Genomic DNA, 24425 nt, shown 5'->3' on the forward strand with positions numbered 1-24425 from the left:
ACAAAATAATCTCAAAATTAAAATTCTAGTATTATACGGCATTTTAAAGATACTTTACTTGTTAATCCAATCACATTGTCCGATTTCAAAAAGGCTTTACGGTGAAAGCAAAACATTAGATTATTTTAGCATAGCACCTTAGCAAAAAAGAAAAGCAATTTTCCAAGCACGGATAGCCATCACAAAACCAGATATACAGCTAAAATTAAGCACTAACCTTTAACAATCTTCATCAGATGACACTCCTAGGACATCATGTTAGACAATACATGCATTTTTTGTTCGATCAACTTTATATTTATATCCAAAAACCCAATTTTTACATTGGCGCTTGACGTTCAGAAAATGTTTTCTCCTCATAACTTCCAGTGAATAGGCACATTTAATTTACAGAAGAACTCATAAACTTTGACAAAATTTATAACAATTATTTAAAGAATTAGAGATAATCTACTCCTTTATGCAACCACTTTGTCAGATTTCAAAATAACTTTACGGAAAAAGCACATTGTTCAATATTCTGAGTACAGAACTTAGCCTTCAATGCTAAGCTATACAGTTAGCCTACAACCACGACGTCGACAAATCTCTAACAATATGTTCGAAATATTTACTTACCTTTGCTGATCTTGGGCGGAATGCACTCGGATGGGCACCCACTTCCACAAGAAATGTTCATTTGTTCTGCAAAGTCCATCATTTATGTCCAAATACGTCTGTTTTGTTGACCCATCCAGAACACTTTACAATGCCATGTGGCGTGGACGCAAATCCATAGACGAAATGTTCAAGGTCTATTACCATTTGTAGAAACACATCAAACGATGTTTACAATCAATCCTTTAGGGTATTTTTAACGTAAAATTGCAATAATTTTACAACCGGGCAATAGGTATTCATCCCAGAAGAAAAATAAAAAACAACCAAGTCACGTGCACCCGCGTCATAAGACACCTGTCCTCAGACTGGCCAGTGATTGACTGAGCCATAATTTTCTGCCCGGTAACAGGTGACGGATGAAACCAGTTCCTAAAGATTGTTGACAGCCAATGGAAGAGTTAGGAGGTGCAACGTAAATCCTATGTCACTGTAGTTTTTCAAGGGATTCAAAAGAAAAACAACATTTCTAATTTCTCCCACTTCCTGATTCAATTTTTCTAAAATGTTTTGCCTGCCATATGAGTTCTGTTACACTCACAGACACCATTCAATCAGTTTTAGAAACTTCAGAGTGTTTTCTATCCAAATCTACTAATAATATACATATTCTATTTTCTGGGCCAGAGTAGTAACCTGTTTAAATTGGGTATGTTTTTCATCCGGCAGTGAAAATACTGCCCCCTAGCCCCAACAGGGGCTAGGGGGCAGTATTCATAGTGTGTTCATAGTATGACTGTCATAGACTGTTAGCTAAAGTGTCACGTTCTGACCAGTAAAGGGGTATTTGTTATTGTAGTTTGGTCAGGACGTGGCAGGGGGGTATTTGTTTTATGTGGTTCGGGGTTTGTTAGTATATGTGTTTATGTAGAGGGGTGTTTGGTTAGAGTATTCCGGGGTTTTTGGGTTATGTTCTTTATTTTGTATTTATATGTTCTGTCTATGTTGTGTATTTCTTTGTTGGCCTGGTATGGCTCTCAATCAGGAACAGCTGTACATCGTTGTTGCTGATTGAGAGTCATACTTAGGTAGCCTGTTTTCACCTGTCTCTTTGTGGGAAGTTGTTGTTGTACTGCTGTGTGTTAGCCTGCAACACTGTTCGTTCGATCGTTTTCTTGTTTTGTTTGTTACGTGTTCTATTAAAGTTAAGATGAGCACTCAACCCGCTGCGCCTTGGTCCATGATGTATGACGACCGTTACAGAACTTCCCACCACCAACGGACCAAGCAGTGGAGGAAGGAGCACGATGAAGAAGGATGGACATGGGCGGAAATGAGGATGAGCATACCCAGGGCTATGGAGGAGTTAAGGGAGCCGGAGAGGCAGCCCCAATAATTTTCTTTGGGGGGGGGGGGGCACACGGGTAGTTTGGCTGGGCCAGGGTTAAGCCCCAAGCCAACTCCCCGTGCTTATCGGAGGCAGCTTGTTACTGGTCAGGCCCCGTGCTATGGGGTGATGCGCACGGCGTCGAGGCAGAGCATTCACAGGCCGGTGTGCGCAGTGCCAGCGCCCCGCATTTGCCAGGGGGAAGCGGGCATCCAGCCAGTAAGGGTGGTGCCAGTACTGCGCTCAAGACCGCCAGTGCGCCTTCACGGCCCAGTGTGTCCTGTTCCTGCTCCTCGCACTAGCCTTGCGGTGCGTGTATCCAGTCTGGCATCTCCAGTACCAGCCCCACGCACCAGGCCTCCAGTGCATCAGCCCAGTCCAACTCGTCCTGTTCCTGCTCCCCGCACTAGCCTTGGGGTGCGTGTATCCAGTCTGGCGTATCCAAAGCCAGTCCCACGCACCAGGCCTCCAGTGCGTCAGCCCAGTCCAACTCGTCCTGTTCCTGCTCCTCGCACTAGCCCTGAGGTGCGTGTATTCAGTCTGGCGTATCCAAAGCCAGTCCCACGCACCAGGCCTCCAGTGCGTCAGCCCAGTCCAACTCGTCCTGTTCCTGATCCTCGCACTAGCCTTGGGGTGCGTGTCTCCAGTCTGGTACCTCCACTACCAGCTCCACACATCAGGCTTTCAGTGCGCAGTCCCCGTCCAGAGCTTCCGACGACAGTACCCCGTCCAGAGCTTCCGACAATAGTGCCCCGTCCAGAGCTTCCGGAAACAGTGCCCCGTCCAGAGTGTCCGGCGACAGTGCCCCGTCTAGAGATGGCCCACAGTCCGGAACCGAGAGAGACGGCCCACAGTCCGGAACCGAGTGAGACGGCCTACAGTCCGGAGCCGAGTGAGACGGCCTACAGTCCGGAGCCGAGTGAGACGGCCTACAGTCCGGAGCCGAGTGAGACGGCCTACAGTCCGGAGCCGAGTGAGACGGACTACAGTCCGGAACCGAGTGAGTCGGCCTACAGTCCGGAATCGACGCAGCCAGAGTCGCCCTACAGTCCAGAGCTCCCAAAGTCGCCCTACAGTCCAGAGCTCCCAGAGTCGCCCTACAGTCCGGAGCTCCCAGAATCGTCCTTCAGCCCGAGGTCTACAGCGAAGTGCTTCAGCCCGAGGTCAACAGCGACGTGCCTCAGCCAGAGGTATTCAGCGGGGGTGGACAGGTTAGGTGGGGGACTAAGGCCAGAGCCTGAGCCACCTCCACAGTAGGAGGATTGGGGAGGGGGGGTGTAGCATGGGAACCGTCGGTGACGGCAGCCACCCTCCCTTCCCTCCCTTTAGTTTGGGGGGTTTATTTTTGTGCTTATTTTTTGTGTGAGGTGCATCCGGGGTCTGCACCTTTGGGGGGGGTACTGTCACGTTCTGACCAGTAAAGGGGTTATTTGTTATTGTAGTTTGGTCAGGACGTGGCAGGGGGGTATTTGTTTTATGTGGTTGTACTGCTGTGTGTTAGCCTGCAACACTGTTCGTTCGATCATTTTCTTGTTTTGTTTGTTACGTGTTCTATTAACCTCTTGGGGCTAGGTGGGACGCTAGCGTGCCACCCGTGGTGCACTCCATCAACAGCAGGTGCATTTCAAGAGCGGCAAATTTGAATCCAAATAAATGTCAAAATTCAAATTTTTCAAAAATACAACTATTTTACACCATTTGAAAGATAAACATCTCCTTAATCTAACCACGTTTTACGATTTCAAAAAGGTTTTACGGCGAAAGCATAAATTTAGAGTATGTTAGGACAGTACATTTACAAGAGTTGTGTGTAATGTTTTGTCAAGTCAAAGACAGGGTCACCAAAACCATAAAACCAGCTAAAATGATGCACTAACCTTTTACAATCTCCATCAGATGACACTCCTAGGACATTATGTTAGACAATGCATGCATTTTTAATTCTATCAAGTTCATATTTATATCCAAAAACAGCGTTTTACTATGGCATTGATGTTGAGGAAATCGTTTCCCTCCAATAACCGGCAGTCAAGTCAGCGTCACAAATTAAATAATTAAAATTAGAAAACATTGGTAAAATATTATATTGTCATTTAAAGAATTATAGATTTACATCTCTTGAACTCAATCAACTTGCCAGATTTAAAAATAACCTTACTGGGAAATCACACTTTGCAATAATCTGAGCACTGCGCCCAGAAAAATACGCGTTGCGATACAGACTAGACGTCATGTTGGGGAGATCTAAAATCGAAAATACTATGTAAATAATCCATTACCTTTGATTCTCTTCATCAGATGTCACTTCCAGGTATCACAGGTCCATAACGAATGTAGTTTTGTTCAAAAAAGCTCATCATTTATGTCCAAAAATCTCCGTCTCGTTAGCACATGATGTAAGCCAGCCGGACTTCTCGTCATGAACGAGGGGAAAAAATATATTTCCGTTCGTTCAAACATGTCAAACGTTGTATAGCATAAATCATTAGGGCCTTTTTTAACCAGAACATGAATAATATTCAAGGTGGACGAATGCATACTCTTTTATAACGTATTGGAACGAGGGTACCCAACATGAACTCGCGCGCCAGGTGTCTAATGGGACATCATCGTTCCATGGCTCTTGTTCGGTCAGATCTCCCTCCAGAAGACTCAAAACACTTTGTAAAGGCTGGGGACATCTAGTGGAAGCAATAGGAAGTGCCAAAATATTCCTAAACCCCTGTGTTTTTCAATGGGATAGGTTTAAAGTCAATACAACACATCAGGTATCCACTTCCTGTCAGAAAATGTCTCAGGGTTTTGCCTGCCAAATGAGTTCTGTTATACTCACAGACACCATTCAAACAGTTTTAGAAACTTTTGAGTGTTTTCTATCCATATATAATAAGTATATGCATATTCTAGTTACTGGGTAGGATTAGTAACCAGATTAAATCGGGTACATTTTTTTTATCCAGACGTGCAAATGCTGCCCCCTAGACCCAACAGGTTAAAGTTAAGATGAGCACTCAACCCGCTGCGCCTTGGTCCATGATGTACGACGACCGTTACATAAAGCTAACAGATCTGGGACCTAGCTATATTAATAAAGAGCACTACAGTGCCTTCAGAAAGTATTCACATCCCTTGACTTTTTCAAAATGTTGTGTTACAAAGTGGGATCAAAATGGATTAAATTGTCCTTTTTTTTGTCAACGATCTACACAGAATACTCTGTAAGGAAAAATTATAACATTTGTAAAAGATTTATGAAAAATAAAAATAATATTTCTTGATTAGATAAGTATTCAACCCCCTGAGTCAATGTTAGAATCAACTTTGACAGTGATTACAGCTGTGAGTCTTTCTGAGGTAGTCTCTAAGACCTTTTCACACCCGGATTGTGCAATACTTGCCCATTATTCTTTAAAAAATTCTTCCTTGCTAGAACACAATTTTTATGTCCTGCAATAGATATTCAGGCAGATTTAAGTCAAAACAGGAACATTCACTGCCTTCTTGGTAAGGAACTCCAGTGTAGATTTGGCCTTGTGTTTTAGGTTATTGTCCTGCTGAAAGGTGAATTCATCTCCCAGTGTCTGGTGGAAAGCAGACTGAACCAGGTTTTCATCTTGGATTTTGTTGTTGCTTAGCTCCATTCTGTTTATTTTTTATCCTGAAAAACTCCCCAGTTGTATTATTTCAATCAAATGAAAGCATACATGCTTGCTTTATTAACAAGGTCTAATGAGTAGAACATGTTGTTAATTCAACGTTGTCTGCATCTGGGTCTTACCTTGAAACGTGATAGATCTTTTCACTCAGTCAATTATGTTAGTATTGTGGAGTAACTACAATGTTGTTGATCCATCCTGAGTTTTCACCTATCACAGCCATGTAACTATTTTAAAGTCACCATTGGCCTCATGATGAAATCCATGAGCGGTTTCCTCCCTCTGCGGAAACTGAGTTAGGAGGACGCCCGTATCTTTGTAGTGACTGGTTGTATTGATACACCATCCAATGTAATTAATCATTTCACCATGCTCAAAATGTATATTTAATGTCTGCCCCCTCCACCCCATCTACCAACAGGTGCCCTTCGTTGTGATGCATTGGAAAACCTCACTGGTCTTTGTCATTGTATCTGTGTTTGAAATTCACTGATTGACTGAGGGACCTTACAGATAATTGTATGTGTGGGCTACAGAGAAGAGGTAGTCATTCCAAAATCATGTTAAACACACAGTCCATGACTTGTTAAGCAATTTTTTACTCCTGAACTTATTGACTCAAAGACATTTCAGCTTTTCCTTTTTAATTAATTTGTTAACATTTAGAGAATATTTTTTTTGCCACTTTGAAATTATGGGGTATTCTGTGTAGGCCTGTTACAAAAGAAAATCGCAATTTTATCCATTTTAAACACAACTAAATGTGGACAATGTCAAGGGGTGTGAATTCTTTCTGAAGGCAGTGTATAACAACTTCACGTCTTCATGAGTTCATAGTTTTTGGTTGTCTAGTTTTGAAGTATTTTAGTACCACTTCTGTCCCACTGTAAATGTGTAACGTACAATTAGTGTAACTGAAAGAGTAGGACTATGGAACCGTCTCTGTTTGGGACTGGTGTTAAGTATTCAATGACAACTGACTTAGTGTAAAGTGTTCTGTGAAGACATTGATCATGAAAGAACTTCTTTAGTCCTGTTTTATCTGACTGACAGACTGACAGACAGAGGGCCTCCCTGGGTGGGGAGTATATTGGGACACACACACACACACACACACACACACACACACACACACACGTCTCTATGAAAATAGTCTTTATGTCAACGGCGCTTCCTGGTTTAAATGAGGGTTAAATATAAAACACATTCACTTTTTTAACTATTACACAACAACAATAACAAACCCTAAAAGTTGACAAACAATCACAGGGAAGAGTGTTTATCACAAAACATAAACAACCTTTTCAACAGTAGCACGGTACTATGGCCACCCTGTCAACTCTCTGGGATGATGCTCTGTCAGTCTCACTGTTTTATCTCACTCCTTGTAATCTAAAAGTTCTCTAAGACAACATGTAAAAGTAGTACCAAGAAAACCCTACTAAATTGGGGAGAACCCAAAAATGTCAATACAATAATAGACTGGAGCTTGCAGGGGCGGACTGGGACACTAATTCAGCCCTGGCATTTTATCCGCACTAGTCAAATCAGTGTGAGCGCCCCATTGTTTTTCTACATCAGATCTACCCATTGTATTTCTAAGTGGGTTTCCTACCTGGGTGAGATGTCACATCCCTGCTGCATGAAGGCTCCCAGGGAGAACCAGAGAGAGTTGAAGATGCCAAACTCGTTGGTCTGTTCCTGATTCTGCTGGTTCTGGCCTGGCTGACCAGGACTCTGCCCCGACTGTAACCCAGCACCGGACCCCGTCGGCTGGGTAGGGGTCTGGGGGTCGGCCCCCTCCTCATAGTCCTCTGCGTGCCACTCGTAGGGGCTGAAGCGGCTCACCAGGAACAGGACCACGCTCACACCGATGTAGGCGAACACGATACACATCCAGATCTCGTAGGCCAGCGGGTCCAAGAAGGAGAAGACACCTGGTTTAGACTTGGTGGGCTTCTTGATCATGATGGAGATACCCAGAGACATGAAGGGCTTGGAGAAGTCGATCACCTCTTCTCGGACCAGGGTGATGGTCAGCGGGGCTACCGCCACGTCTGCTTTCTGGAGGAGAGAAGGGGTAAGGGGGAGGAACATAAGGATAGAGAAAGTGAGGGAAGGAGGGAGGTAGAGACGGAGGGAGGGCGACAAAGAGGTAGAGAGGGAAGGAGGAATGCAAGAGAGGTAGGGAGGGAGGGAGGGAGGGAGGGAGGGAGGGAGGGAGGGAGGGAGGGAGGGAGGGAGGGAGGGAGGGAGGGAGGGAGGGAGGGAGGGAGGGAGGGAGGGAAAGAGAGACATGTTAGAGAGGTAGGGAGGGAGGGTGGGAGGGAAGGAGGGAGGGAGAGGGAAAGAGAGACATGTTAGAAAGGGAGGGAGGGAGGGAGGGAGGGAGGGAGGGAGGGAGGGAGGGAGGGAGGGAGGGAGGGAGGGAGGGAGGGGGGAGGGAGGGAGGGAGGGAGGGAGGGAGGGAGGGAGGGAGGTAGAAATGCAATGCGTTAGAGAGGTAGGGAGAGATGGAGGGAGGGAGACGTGTTAGAGAGGTAGGGAGAGAAAGAGAGACATGTTAGAGAGGTAGGGAGAGAAAGAGAGACGTGTTAGAGAGGTAGGGAGAGAAAGAGAGACATGTTAGAGAGGTAGGGAGAGAAAGAGAGACGTGTTAGAGAGGTAGGGAGAGGAAAAGAGAGACATGTTAGAGAGGTAGGAAGAGAAAGAGAGACATGTTAGAGAGGTAGAGAGAGAAAGAAAGACATGTTAGAGAGGTAGGGAGAGGGAAAGAGAGACATGTTAGAGAGGTAGGAAGAGAAAGAGAGACATGTTAGAGAGGTAGGGAGAGAAAGAGAGACGTGTTAGAGAGGTAGGGAGAGAAAGAGAGACATGTTAGAGAGGTAGGGAGAGAAAGAGAGACGTGTTAGAGAGGTAGGAAGAGAAAGAGAGACATGTTAGAGAGGTAGGGAGAGAAAGAGAGACATGTTAGAGAGGTAGGGAGAGGGAAAGAGAGACATGTTAGAGAGGTAGGAAGAGAAAGAGAGACATGTTAGAGAGGTAGGGAGAGGGAAAGAGAGACATGTTAGAGAGGTAGGAAGAGAAAGAGAGATGTTAGAGAGGTAGGGAGAGGGAAAGAGAGACATGTTAGAGAGGTAGGGAGAGGGAAAGAGAGACATGTTAGAGAGGTAGGGAGAGAAAGAGAGACATGTTAGAGAGGTAGGGAGAGGGAAAGAGAGACATGTTAGAGAGGTAGGGAGAGGGAAAGAGAGACATGTTAGCAAGAAATATTTGAGGTGTGTTGTCACCTTGACCCTGAGCTACACTCAAGCAGAGAAAATATTCAAAACAATAGGATATACCAAGGTGTATACAGATGCATGATCTTAATTTGAGCCAGTTTGCTACAGCAGGAAAATAATCCTGCAGCAACGGAAATGTGAATTATTATGTGGATTATAATATATATTTTTTTTGTAGGTACATTTTTCTTTCGGACAAATCAAGTCTGACATTTTGAAGTGGAAATTACAAACTTTAGAATCCTTTATAAACCTTAAATACACTACAAGTTTGCATTTCCTGCCATGCAGGAAAATTATCAACAACAAAAGAGTGATCAAATGATCAAAAGATCCTACATCTGCAAATAATTTTTTTTTTTCTACATCCGGAAATAGAGCTAGATACTGTCCAGTGCAGTAGGTGTGCTGGAGGAGGACAAAGAAGGAGAGAAAATACTGTAAATTGGCATTATACACTGAGTGTCCAAAGCATTACAACGTGCTCTTTCCATGACATAGACTGACCAGGTGAATCCAGGTAAGAGCCATGATCCCTTATTGATGTCACTTGTTAAATCCACTTCAATCAGTGTCGATGAAGGGGAGGAGACAGGCTAAAGAAGGATTTTTAAGCCTGGACACAATTGAGATGAATTGTGTATGTGTGCCATTCAGAGGGTGAATGGGCAAGATAACATATTGAAGTGCCTTTGAACGGGGTATGGTAGTAGGTGTTAGGATCACCGATTAGAGTCAAGAACTGCAACACTGCTGTTTTCACACTCAACAGTTTCCTGTGTGTATCAAGAATGGTCCACCACCCAAAGGACATCCAGACAACTTGATACAACTGTGGGAAGCAGTGGAGTCAACATGGGCCAGCATCCCTGTGGATCTCAATATTAGGAAGGTGTTCCTAATGCTTGGTGTACTTAGTGTATATACAGCATGAGGCTGTACACATACAGAGGTTTTGTTAATTCATCAGGTCATCACAAAGACCCCTTTAACAGCAGAGATCAGTGCCATGGTGTGAAATGGGTCCTCTTGGTTACAAATCCATTTCCAATGGAAATTGTGTGTGTGTCTGTGGGCAGATTGCAGGCGCAGAGATGGGACAGAACATTTCCAGTTGTTCTTCAGTTACGGTAAATAAACGTAAGCTCCCAGTCACTTTCTCTCTCTACCAGGGATAGAGAGAGAGAGAGAGAGAGAGAGAGAGAGAGAGAGAGAGAGAGAGAGAGAGAGAGAGAGAGAGAGAGAGAGTGTCCACTGTATCCTAAGCTATATAAATTGTTGGAAACTAATTTTCTGTGAAAAAAATAATATTTCTTTAAAAATATCTAATAGATCTAATATGTTTTGCAGGTGGTATCATAGAGAACATTAAAGTGGCAAAAAGAAAAATTGTGCGTTGTCATCGTCATAAAAATAGAATGTGACAAATATGAATGTTACCCACCTCCATGAATGTTATGAGCACTTACTAACCCACTTATAAGCTCTAATAACCACCTTATGAGCACTCACCCCATACACCAGCTCTCCAACCATGCCGTTCCACATCTTGGTCTCGGAGTCTCTGGCTCCATATTTACCATCTGAGACCACCTTCAGTTTGTAGTGGTAGCCAACGTGCTTGGCGATCTCAGCTGCTAGCTCCACGATGTAACCCTCGTACTTATCGTTCCCTGACAGCTGATCATGGTTCTTCTTCAGCATCACGTATGGGGATTCCTGTAGGAGAAGGAGGGCAGATGCAGTCAGGGCTGGGGTCAATTCCATTGATATTCCAATTTAGGTAGTACACTGAATAGTTTTTGGGGGGGAATTGGGTTTATTTTCTGAATTGACTCAAATTAAAATGGAATTGAACTCAAGCCTGGATAGAGTTCCAATATTTTTATTTAACTACGCAATTCAGTTAAGAACAATTTCTTATTTACAACGACGGCCTAGGAACAGTGGGTTAACTGCCTTGTTCAGGGGCAGAAGGACAGATTTTTACCTTGTCAGCTCGGGGATTCGATCTAGTAACCTTTTGGTTACTGGCCCAAGGCTCTAACCACTAGGCTACCTGCCGCCACATTAAAGGTAATTATAAACCGGGTGGTTCGAGCCCTGAATGCTGATTGGCTAAAAGCTGTGGTATATCAGACCATATATAGTACCAGTAGTATGACAAAAACATTTTTTTTACTTCTCTAATTACTAGGGCTGTCCCCGAATAAAAAAAAATATTGGTTTACCGAAAGTGATTGGTCAAAATGTTTAAATGTGTATTTTTCCGTATATAGACACACCCTTTGTGTTTTAATAAAATCAAATATATGCTTGTCTGTTTGATGAAATAAGACACACATTACTCAAGAGGGAGCCAGAGATCAAGATAACCAGAAGAGAAAAAAACCTGAACGACCATCCTCCTTCCGCTCCTGCTGGCTTTCGCAGATTCTGCCATTACTCTACCGATCTGCATGCCAGTTATGGTTTTCATATGCAAGTTTTGGTGGAACAGTTTCATTTAATTTATAATAACGCCTTCGTATCTCAAAATCATTGTCATGTTGTTCATCAAAATTCTATCCAAATCTAAATAAAAATGATACAAACCTAAAAAGTAACTTATATTGCCATTGTCAACTATGTAACAATTGCCTAGAAAGGCAACAAATAAAAACATTGCAGCCTGCAGGTAGAAAATATCCTGATAAAAATAAATATCCTATAAATTACATTTGCTAAGCATGGCCTGTCTGCACCGAAATTCAAACACTATCACTTGGACCCACCCAAGGCTCGCTTTAGCAAACTTGCAACATTATGTAAAATATTCAGGGCCCTCAGTTTCCTGCTCCAGTGAGGTCGGGACAGACACAGCTGGAGGCTGTTTTACGCGAGGAATAAGAGCTCATCAGGTAGACCTATTTTATGACGTTTCCACTGGATTAGAGCATGACATTTTTCCCTTTCACGCTGAGTGGTTATCGAAAGGGAGAGAGCTGGAAAGATTTTCAAATACAATGAGGAACTATTGTCATTCTCAGTGGATGGAACAGACGTTGTTTGCTTGCTGTTTGAGGTGAAGAAAACATTACATTGAGAAGCTCCACAGCTCATTAGTGGTGGTGCATTAAGCCAATCAGAAATACTATCAGTTCCCCAAATGGGCACGTTTATATGCCTACATTTGCGTACAGGCCAGGTAGCCTATAGGTCTACTTCGTAATCAGATGCATATCCTTACACAACATTGACAGAAGCGCTCCAAATAAAAGACAATGACTAATTGAAAAAACTTTAATGGAATGAAATAAAACAAACTTGTTTCTCACAAATGTAGCATCGGTTGTGGGCTCTGCAAACAACGTGTCCACTCTGACAATGAGAACGGTAAAAGACTATAATAATAATATATTGAATGCATTAACAGAAATAACCATAACCAAACAAACATTGTGGATTAAAAATGATAGGAATTAATAGTAAATGTAGGCTACTGCTGGTGATATATGTAATGGGGAATTGATAGACACTAAGAATCAAGGCAAACAATTCACACAATGAAGTTATGAAACAATTAATGTGCACAAATTAGCGGGAGAGAGCGCATTCTGGAGAGAGATGTGCATTGTGCAGCCACACCCCTTCTTCTTGGACTGAGCCATCCCCGCGGCCTCCGCTATGGATCAGTCCTCGGCCTCCGCTATGGATCAGTCCTCGGCCTCCGCTACGGATCAGTCCTCGGCCTCCGCTACGGATCAGTCCTCGGCCTCCGCTACGGATCAGTCCTCGGCCTCCTCTACGGATCAGTCCTCGGCCTCCGCTACGGATCAGTTCTCGGCCTCCGTTACGGATCAGTCCTCGGCCTCCGCTATGGATCAGTCCTCGGCCTCCGCTATGGATCAGTCCTCGGCCTCCGCTATGGATCAGTCCTCGGCCTCCGCTATAGATCAGTCTCGGCCTCCGCTATAGATCAGTCTCGGCCTCCGCTATGGATCAGTCCTCGGCCTCCGCTATGGATCAGTCCTCGGCCTCCGCTATGGATCAGTCCTCGGCCTCCGCTATGGATCAGTCCTCGCCTCCGCTATGGATCAGTCCTCGGCCTCCGCTATGGATCAGTCCTCGGCCTCCGCTATGGATCAGTCCTCGGCCTCCGCTATGGATCAGTCCTCGGCCTCCGCTATGGATCAGTCTCGGCCTCCGCTATGGATCAGTCCTCAGCCTCCGCAATGGATTAGTTCACTGAGATGGGCGCGAATAAGACAGATGTCTCGTGTGCAATAATTTTTTTATATATATATTGCGACTGCTCGACAACAAAAAATCGACCAGTTAAGTAATTGAGGTCAGCCCTACTAATTCATTTGGTAACAAGTTTATAATAGCAATATGGCACCTCGGGGGTTTGTGGTATATTGCCACTATACCACGGCTAAGGGCTGTATCCAGGCACTCCACGTTGCGTCATGTTTAGAACAGCCCTTAGCCGTGGTATATTGGCCATATACCACACCCCCTCAGGCCTTATTGCTTAAATATAGGACGGATTGATACAGGTTAGTACCAGAGAGTGTGATGATGTGGAACATGATCTAATGTAGTGCATTCCTGTTAACCTAGAGACAGGATGTGCCACACCCTGATCTGTTTCACCTGTCTATGTGATTGTCTCTAACCCCCTCCAGGTGTCGCCCATCTTCCCCATTATCCCCTTTGTATTTATACCTGTGTTCTCTGTTTGTCTGTTGCCAGTTCATCTTGTTTGTCAAGTCAACCAGCGTTTTTCGTCTTAGCTCCTGCTTCTCCCCAGTCTCTTTTTCTCGCCCTCCTGGTTTTGACCCCGGTCTATCCCGTCTCTGAGCCTGCCTGCCGGACCACTTTGCCTGCCCCTGAGCCTGCCTGCCGTCCTGTACCTTTGCCCCACCTCTGGTTACCGACCTCTGCCTGACCCGACCCTGAGCCTGCCTGCCGTCCTGTACCTTTCCCCCACTACTCTGGTTACCGACCTCTGCCTGACCCGACCCTGGGCCTGCCTGCCATCCTGTACCTTTCCCCCACTACTCTGGTTACCGACCTCTGCCTGACCCGACCCTGATCCTGCCTGCCGTCCTGTACCTTTCCCCCACTACTCTGATTATTGACCCCTGCCTGACCCGACCCTGATCCTGCCTGCCGTCCTGTACCTTTCCCCCACTACTCTGGTTACCGACCCCTGCCTGCCTTGGCCTGTCGTTTGCCTGCCCTGTTGCTGAAATAAACATTTTTACTCTGACAGTCTTCATCTGGGTCTTACCTTCAAACCTGATAGAATGAATTGTGATGACAGAGAGTCTGGGGGTTGTAAAATAGGATCCTTATAGCAGTCGTAAGGGAAGACATGTTGAAGGAGGCAGCAGAATCACATGCACAAGTTGTGCTTTCATTTAGGTCCACAGTTGGCGATGGTGGTCCAAACGTTATTGACAATATATCCAAAATTATAAAAAGTGTATGTTTACAAATGTATCAAAATAACTGTCTTCCCTGTGGCTCAGTTGGTAGAGCATGGTGTGTGCAACGCCAGCATGGTGTGTGCAACGCCAGGGTTGTGGGTTCGATTCCCACGGGGGGCCAGTACAAAAACAACAAAAAAATGCATGAAATGTATGCATTCACTACTGTAAGTCGCTCTGGATAAGAGCGTCTGCTAAATGACTAAAATGTAAATAACTTCTTCATGAAAAGAAAATGTCTTGGAGCAGGCAAATCTGCCTACTCAGGTCGGGGTATCAGGTTCTTGTCAGCCTCCCCTCACAATGAGCAAGATTAATCTGACAAAATAGCCCCAAAACAGGAATTTGTATTATTTTAGGCCCTTAACTGATATTCAATGTAAAATGCATAATCCAAAATTATGAATTAAATCGTATATTAGTAGTTTTATAGAATGATCTTCTACCTCATCAGTCTTGCAAATGTGTATGTGGACTTGAAACATTGTGCCCACTCACAGGATTGGAAATGGTAAGTGAAATGCAACAATATTGTACCAAAATGAAACAACATTTCTACAATACTGCAATAAAAGTTAAGGAATGAAATTTAACACAGGTGATTATTGTAAATTCACGTGGAATATAGATTTAACAGAAATGTAGGCTAGTTTATCAAGGGGAAACATTAACAAACATTTAGAATGTGGAAACAAAAGCGCTCTGAAATTGCGAGTTTGGAGAGCGCACTAGTTGACTGTCTAGTGAGTCAATGGGATTACTACCACAGGGATTCCTACCCTATTCTAAAGAGAGTGAGATCAGTTCATTTGATAGGGAAGTACAGATAATGTAGCCATGGTTTTTATAATCAGAAATACACTATATATACAAAAGTATGTGGACACCCTTTCAAATTAGTGGATTCGCTTATTTCAGCCTCACCCATTGCTGACAGGTGTATAAAATCGAGCAGACAGCCATGTGATCTCCATAGACAAACATTGGCAGTAGAATGGACTTACTGAAGAGCTCAGTGACTTTCAATGTAGCACCGTCATAGGATGCCACCTTTCCAACAAGTCAGTTTGTCACATTTTTGTGTTGTTATTGTGTGCTGTTATTGTGAAGTGTAAACGTCTAGGAGCAACAATGGCTCAGCCGCAAAGTGGTAGGCCACACAAGCTCACAGAACAGGATAGCCGAGGGCTGAAGCACGTAGCGCATAAAAATCACTACCGAGTTCCAAACTGCCTCTGGAAGCAACGTCAGCACAATAACTGTTCGTCGGGTGCTTCATGAAATGGGTTTCCATCTCTGAGCAGCCGCACACAAGCCTAAGATCACCATGCGCAATGCCAAGCATCGGCTGGAGTGATGTAAAGCTCGCCACCATTGGACTCTGGAGCAGTGGAAATGCGTTCTCTGGAGTGATGAATCACACTTCACCATCTGGCAGTCCAATGGACGAATCAGGGTTTGGCGGATGCCAGTAGAACGCTACCTGCCCCAATGCATAGTGCCAACTGTAACGTTTGGTAGAGGAGGAATAATGGTCTGGGGCTGTTTGGCTAGGCCCCTTAGTTCCAATGAAGGGAAATCTAAATGGTACAGCATACAATGACTTTCTAGACAATTCTGTGCTTCCAACTTTGTGGCAACAGTTTAGGGAAGGCCCTTTCCTGTTACAGCATGACAATGTCCTGTGCACAAAGCGAGGTCCATGCAGAAATGGTTTGTCGAGATCGGTGTGGAAGAACTTGACTGACCTGCACAGAGCCCTGACCTCAACCCCATCAAACACCTGTGGGATTAATTGGAACGCCGACTGAGAGCCAGGCCTAATAGCCCAACGTCAGTGCCCAACCTCACTCATGCTCTTATGGCTGAATGGAAGCAAGCAATATTCCATCATCTAGTGGAAAGCCTTCCCAGAAGAGTGGAGGTTCTTATAGCAGCAAAGGGGGACCAACTCCATATTAATGCCCGTGATTTTGGAATGAGATGTTTGACGAGCAGGTGTCCACATGCCTTCGGAAAGTATTCAGACCGCTTGACATTTTCCAAATTTTGTTACATTATAGCCTTAATCTAAGATAGATTTTTTTTTTAATCCTCAGCAATCTACACACAATACCTCATAATGACAAAGTGAAAACAGGTTTTTAGACATTTTTGCAAATAAAAATAAAAAAACAGAAATACCTTATTTAAGTATTCAGACCCTTTGCTATGAGATTCGAAATGAACCTGTTTAGGATAGGGGGCAGTATTTTCACGGCCGGATAAAAAACGTACCCGATTTAATCCGGTTATTACTCCTGCCCAGAAACTAGAATATGCATATAATTAGTAGATGTGGATAGAAAACACCCTAAAGTTTCTAAAACTGTTTGAATGGTGTCTGTGAATATAACAGAACTCATATGGCAGGCCAAAACCTGAGAAGATTCCATACAGGAAGTGCCCTCTCTGACCATTTCTTGTCCTTCTATAGCCTCTTTATGGAAAATAGAGGATCTCTGCTGTAACGTGACATTTTCTAAGGCTCCCATAGGCTCTCAGAAGGCGCCAGAACGGGGAATGATGACTCTGCAGTCCCTGGGCGAAAAACGGTAGGGGTTTTTCTCGGGCGTGTGCGTGCATGTGAAGACACCATTTTCTATTTTCAGTGTTTGAACGAAAACAAGGTCTCCCGGTCGGAATATTATCGCTATTTTACGAGAAAAATCGCATAAAAATTGATTTTAAACAGCGTTTGACATGCTTCGAAGTACGGTAATGGAATATTTTGCATTTTTTTGTCACGATACGCGCCGGCGCATCACCCTTCGGATAGTGTCTTGAACGCAAGAACAAACGCAGCTATTTGGATATAACTATGGATTATTTGGAACCAAAACAACATTGGGTGTTGAAGTAGAAGTCCTGGGAGTGCATTCTGACGAAGAACAGCAAAGGTAATCCAATTTTTCTTATAGTAAATCTGAGTTTGGTGAGTGCCAAACTTGGTGGGTGTCAAAATAGCTAGCCATGATGGCCGGGCTATCTACTCAAAATATTGCAAAATGTGCTTTCACCGAAAAGCTATTTTAAAATCGGACACCGCGATTGCATGAAGGAGTTCTCTATCTATAATTCTTAAAATAATTGTTATGTTTTTTGTGAACGTTTATCGTGAGTAATTTAGTAAATTCACCGGAAGTTTTCGGTGGGTATGCTAGTTCTGAACGTCACATGCTAATGTAAAAAGCTGTTTTTTGATATAAATATGAACTTGATTGAACAAAACATGCATGTATTGTATAACATAATGTCCTAGGGTTGTCATCTGATGAAGATCATCAAAGGTTAGTGCTGCATTTAGCTGTGGTTTTGGATGTTGTGACATTATATGCTAGCTTGAAAAATGGGTGTGGCTGGGTACTCTCCTGACATAATCTAATGTTTTGCTTTCGTTGTAAAGCCTTTTTGAAATCGGACAATGTGGTTAGATAAAGGAGAGTCTTGTCTTTAAAATGGTGTAAAATAGTCATATGTTTGAAAAATTGAAGTTTGGGGATTTTTGAGGAGTTTGTAATTCGCGCCACGCTCTACCATTGGATATTGGCGAGGCGTTCCGCTAGCGGAACATCTAGATGTAAGAGGTTTTAAGCTCAAGTGCATCCTGTTTCCATTGATCATCCTTGAGATCTTTCTACAATGTCATTGGAGTCCACCTGTGGTAAATTCATGTGATTGGACATAATTTGGAAAGGCACATAACTGTCTATATAAGGTCCCACAGTTGACAGTGCATGTCAGAGCAAAAACCAAGCCATGAGGTCGAAGGAATTGTCTGTAGAGCTCCGAGACAGGATTGTATCAAGGTACAGATCTGGGGAAGGGTACCAAAAAATGTCTGCAGCATTAAAGGTCCCCAAGAACACAGGGGCCTCCATCATTCTTAAATGGAAGAAGTTTGGAACCACCAAGACTATTCCAAGAGTCAGAAAGGTGACCAAGAACCCGATGGTCACTCTGACAGTTCCTGATGGTCACTCTCAGCTCTACAGTTCCTCTCTGGAGATGGGAGAACCTTCCAGAAGGACAACCATCTCTGCAGCACTCCACCAATCAGGCCTTTATGGTAGAGTGGCCAGATGAAAGCCACTCCTCAGTAAGCCCACTTGGAGTTTGCCAAAAGGCACCTAAAGACTCCCAGACCATGAGAAAAAACAGGATTATCTGGTCTGATGAAACCAAGATTGAGCTCTTTGGCATGAATGCCTGGCGTCACGTCTGGAGGAAACCTGGCACCATCCTTACGGTGAATCATGGTGGTGGCAGCATCATGCTGTGGGGATGTTTTTCAGCGGCAGAGACTGGGAGACTAGTCAGGATCGAGCCAAAGATTAACGGAGCAAATAACAGAGAGATCCTTGATGAAAACCTGCTCCAGAGCGCTCAGGTCCTCAGACTAGGATGAAGGTTCACCTTCCAAAAGGACAACGACCCTAAGCTCACAGCCCAGACAAAGCAGGAGTGGCTTCGGGACAAGTCTCTGAATGTCCTTGAGTGGCCCACACTTAAACCCGATCCAACATCTCCGGAGAGACCTAAAAACAGCTGTGCAGCAACGCTCCCCATCCAACCTGACAGAGCTTGAGAGGATCTGCAGAGAAGAATGGGAGAAACTCCCCAAATACAGGTGTGTCAAGCTTGTAGGGATCATATCCAAGAAGAATCAACGCTGTAATCGGTGCCAAAGGTGCTTCAACAAAGTATTGAGTAAAGGGTCTGAATACTTATGTAAATGAAATATATACGTTTTTTAGCAAACATTTCTAAAAACCTGATTTTGCTTTGTCTTTATGGGGTATTGTGTGTAGTAGATTGATGAGGAAAAAACTATTTAATTTTAGAAAAAAGCTGTAACCTTACAAAATGTGAAAAAAGTCAAGGGGTCTGAATACTTTCCGAAGGCACTGTATGTATAATATCTGAGATTTTTATTATGGCATCGCCATTGAGATTTTATGTTAGGGATTTTTTATTCCGAAAATACCCTTCACATCACGTGAAAGATTTATGTGTTAGTGACACAGAAGTGAAGGAATGGAGATGTAATCTGTTGTGCCACAAACGTTTATGCAGCTGCTACTTAGACTGATTAAACTATAGAAATAACACCTGGCAACCAGGTTCTTTATCATCCAATCCGTAGGCCTTTCAGAGAAGGTCAATTATTCATTTAAGTTTACAATACCGTTAAAATATTGTCACATTGAAGATCAATATTGGATGGATTTAATAGGAGCTCGTACCAGAACATTCATAAGTAGCTGTCATAATATTTGCAAAGAGGGACTTTGGAATAATGTAATATCCATACACAGCCCTGGGGAGGTGAGACATAAAATGTTACCAGCTCATAAAGTTTATCACCACTTTTCTCAAGATGAGACCATAGATGTGATGTATGCTTCATATTCAGGAGAATTTACAGAGTAGCAGCTAAACACGGTCATGGAATAAAATGGAGCTACTAAAGCCTTGTTCTATTGAGGAACTCTCCTGGGGAGGTATTTCAATAGGATGCTTCATGTTTGATCATTAAGCCACAAGCACGGTGGAATAATAATTGCTAATAGGCCTACAATTAAACCAAGGAAGATCATTAGACAATTGATCTTTATAAATCATTATATTATCACAACCATGGAGTAGACCTACAGTTAGTCAGTTACACAATTAGCTATTTCGTGATTACATATCATTAGACTGTATGGCCCTTTGATAACCATGGAGTAATATTCAACCCAGAAAGATCATTATATTTGATCATTATGGAGGTGCTGCCTGTCGGTGAGCCTGGGGGTTCATTATGTGGACATCACAAAGACACCAGGTGAACCTGACACTGACAGGTTTATTAGTGGCCCACACACTGTGTGTGTGTGTGTGTGTGTGTGTAGAGCAGACAATCACTGCCAGCCCACCTCTGTTCTGAGGGGTTATCCTATTCCTGTTCTACCAGCCAGACAACCAATTGGACCTTTTCAGAGATATTGGACATCCTGGCAAGATTACAACTGACATGACACCTGAGGCCCTATTCTCTCTCTCTCTCTCTCTCTCTCTCTCTCTCTCTCTCTTCTCTCTCTCTCTCTCTCTCTCTCTCTCTCTCTCTCTCTCTCTCTCTCTCTCTCTCTCTCTCTCTCTCTCTCTCTCTCTCTCTCTCTCTCTCTCTCTCTCTCTCTCTCTCTCTCTCTCTCTCTCTCTCTCTCTCTCTCTCTCTCTCCCTCCCTCCCTCCCTCCCTCCCTCCTTCCCTCCCTCCCTGTGTGTGTGTGTGTGTCTCTCTCTCTCTCCCTCTCTGTGTGTCTCTCTCTCCCTCTCTCTCTCTGTGTGTCTCTCTCTCTCCCTCTCTCCCTGTGTGTGTGTCTCTCTCTCATCCCTCTCTGTGTGTCTCTCTCTCTCCTTCTCTCTCTCTATGTGTGTCTCTCTCTTGCTCTCTCTCTCTCTATGTGTCTGTGTGTCTCTCTCTCTCCTCTCTCTCTCTGTGTGTCTCTCTCACACACTCTGTCTCTTCTTCTATCTTTCTCCTGCTCCATACCAGGACATTTCTGGCAAACCCATATTGAACAAACACAGCTAGCACATAACATTCTAATAACCATATGTTCATTAGAGCTTGGTGAGAGTGTGGTTTTCCAATAGTTAATCTGTATACAACCTTTCCACAACGTTCTGGGAATGGTGCAGGATAGTTGCTTGGCTTTGGAGAATTCTCAGCACATTTAAGGAACTTGACAAAATAAATGATTTTCTTTGTATTTCATTACGTTAACAGAACCTTTCCTGAAAGTTCAAACATGGTTACATTTAATACCAATTTTGGTTGTGTTCTAGGAACGTTCTCAAATGGTTTCACATTGGGAATGTTCTCAAATTGTTCAGAGAATGTTAAGAAAACCACGTTCTCCTGTGGGAATTTCAATACTTCAGCATAACGTTTCCACCAGGTTTCTTCACGGTTAATGGTACACTGGAGGAAGTAGTGGAGGAGAACCAATACCCACAAGTCGTTTCAAGCTGCAGTAGAGATTTAAGCTAAGACTGCGCTGAGCGCACAAATCCTTATTCCATATTTTATCAGCTGCTGTACAGGCCAGTTTTCCTCTGTGTGTTACGGTAATAACTGTCCCCCTGCTGGTTACGGATCAGGGGAAGGTAATCATCATTACACACAGAGCTTCTAGGTCCTCTGGCAGAGCGACAGGACCCCAGGGAGGGAGTGGAGGGAAAGGTCAGTTTCAGAGCAGTTTGACAGGCCAACACACACGTACACACACACACACACACACACATACCACATACACACACCACACACACGCACAAACACATTTGCGTGCACACACACGCACTCACTCACGCACACACACACACAGATAGCAGGTCCACTAGGACTCACTCTCTCCCTGACCTATAATATGTCAATAGACACCGGCTGCCACTCAGGCGGCGTAGCAACACACACACAGAACACCATGGCTTTGGACAAATGTTTAAGAAATGCACCTGTTCTTCCTTCTATGGACCCTTTCTTCTTTCCTTCCTTCCTAACTGTCACGTCCTGACCAGTAAAGGGGCTGTTTGTTATTGTAGTTTGGTCAGGGCGTGGCAGGGGGTGTTTGTTTAGGGTGTTTCGGGGTTGTTTGGGTTATGTTCTATGTTAGTGTATTTCTATGTTATTTCTAGTTGGTCTATTTCTATGTGGTGTTTATTGGGTTGACTTTCAATTGGAGGCAGCTGCTTCTCGTTGCCTCTGATTGAAGGTCCTATTTATAGGGGTGTTTGTTCTATGGGGGTTTGTGGGTAGTTGTTTCCTGTTTAGTGTTTGTTGCACCTGACGGGACTGTATGGAGTTGTTTGTTTTGTATACGTGTTTATTTTGTTTTTCCTTCTTCAAAATAAAAAAGAAGATGAGTATACATTTTCCCGCTGCGTTTTGGTCCACTCCTTACGACAATCGTGACACTAACATCCTGAAAGCAGAGAGAATCAATGTCTTCTAATGCATCCAGCTATATCTAATGTCTGGTCGTTGATGAGGGTTTTGAACGGCATGTATCCAGTCTATAGTGTAATGATTCCTCTTGGAAAGACAATTTAGTTGTATTCTAGAGTTGTGCACATAGTAAACATAAAAACTAAAAAACTAAGACAAGATTCCACTAAAGGAAAACCCAACTAAAAGCCAGCACATAACCTGGCCTTAAAACAACACTTTGTCTGCCTGTGAAGGCACCAAGCCTTCCTGCTAGATTAAGGACAGTTATCATTTCCCCCTTCCTCCACACACACACGCACACAAACACACACACACACACACGCGTACACACACACAGCTTGCCTTTCCCTCTTCGCAGCTCTCGTCTTAAACCGGTTCTGCAGGACAGACAGGCGGGTGGCAAGATGCTGAAATCCCTCACCCCATTAACCTTGAAGTCCCTCACCCCATTAACCTCTCTCCATGGAGGTCTACTGGAGGCCTGGGAGTCTGGGCTAAGGTTTGTTCCATCTAGTCTCCCTTCTCCCTGGAACAAACCTTAGCCCAGCTCCCTTCTCCCTGGAACAAACCTTAGCCCAGCTCCCTTCTCCCTGGAACAAACCTTAGTCCCGCTCCCTTCTCCCTGGAACAAACCTTAATCCAGCTCCCTTCTCCCTGGAACAAACCTTAGCCCAGCTCCCTTCTCCCTGGAACAAACCTTAGCCCAGCTCCCTTCTCCCTGGAACAAACCTTAGCCCAGCTCCCTTCTCCCTGGAACAAACCTTAGCCCAGCTCCCTTCTCCCTGGAACAAACCTTAGTCCAGCTCCCTTCTCCCTGGAACAAACCTTAGCCCAGCTCCCTTCTCCCTGGAACAAACCTTAGCCCCGCTCCCTTCTCCCTGGAACAAACCTTAGTCCAGCTCCCTTCTCCCTGGAACAAACCTTAGCCCAGCTCCCTTCTCCCTGGAACAAACCTTAGCCCAGCTCCCTTCTCCCTGGAACAAACCTTAGCCCCGCTCCCTTCTCCCTGGAACAAACCTTAGTCCAGCTCCCTTCTCCCTGGAACAAACCTTAGCCCAGCTCCCTTCTCCCTGGAACAAACCTTAGCCCAGCTCCCTTCTCCCTGGAACAAACCTTAGCCCCGCTCCCTTCTCCCTGGAACAAACCTTAGTCCAGCTCCCTTCTCCCAGTGTGTGTAGTTGTGAGTTACTCTATGCAGACCTGGCACATATCCCCCGTACCACCCACCTACCACCTCCCACTACCCAAAGCTAGAGGCCCTGGAGCCTATCCTCCATACCACCCATCTCCCCCTACCCCCAGCTAGAGGTCCTTTCTGTGGGCAGGAGACATCAAAGGTCCTGGGGAAGCGAAGGAAGCAGCAGGGAGGAGAACACATTCTCACATTACATCACTACTGAGTAAAGTCTCTGTGAGTCTGCGATGTGACGGAAATACGAAACAGGCTATAGGCTAACAGGGCGGCCAGGAGGGAAGAAAAGAAGAGATAGGGATGGAAATTTGTCTGTGTCAGTGGGAATTTATGTCCTGTCAGGGCTAAGAGGAACACACACACCACACACACACACACACACACACACACACACACACACACACACACACACACACACACACACACACACCACACACACACACACACACACACACACACACACACACACACACACACACACACACACACACCAGGGTTTCTGTTAACCGGCTTTTGGCCTTAAAAAAAAAATGGAAAAGACAAATAATATAAATGCCAACGGTCAATTGTCCGGCAGAAGAATAAAAAAATCCCATTGCGAAATAATGTAATAATTGTTTAGCATGCATATTCATTGTTGGAAATACCAGTCGACGTAAATACATTTGACTGGTCCTGCTCATCAGTCTATAGGTTAATTAGCATCATTTAGTGGAATTACATTGGCATGTGTGTATATTCGTTATGTATCTTATGTAACGTCCGTCGTTAAAGGTAGACCAAGGCGCAGCGTGAGTTG

General features: G+C 44.3%; 1 protein-coding gene across 3 annotated transcripts in view; it reads right to left on the reverse strand.

Moving 5' to 3' along the window:
- The window catches only part of LOC106604348 (glutamate receptor 1), a 171646-nt gene that overhangs the window by 59622 nt on the left and 87599 nt on the right, over window positions 1–24425 (reverse strand). For all 3 annotated transcript variants that reach the window (XM_045717945.2, XM_045717944.2, XM_045717946.2), the window contains exons 10-11: window positions 10437–10643; window positions 7256–7704 (exon numbers count right to left, since the gene is read on the reverse strand). In XM_045717945.2, the coding sequence (XP_045573901.1) occupies window positions 7256–7704; window positions 10437–10643 (656 nt within the window). The remainder of the gene's footprint in view (window positions 1–7255; window positions 7705–10436; window positions 10644–24425) is intronic.

Source organism: Salmo salar, chromosome 05 (genome assembly GCF_965601325.2).
Source record: "Salmo salar chromosome 05, fSalSal1, whole genome shotgun sequence".
NCBI lineage: Eukaryota > Metazoa > Chordata > Actinopteri > Salmoniformes > Salmonidae > Salmo > Salmo salar.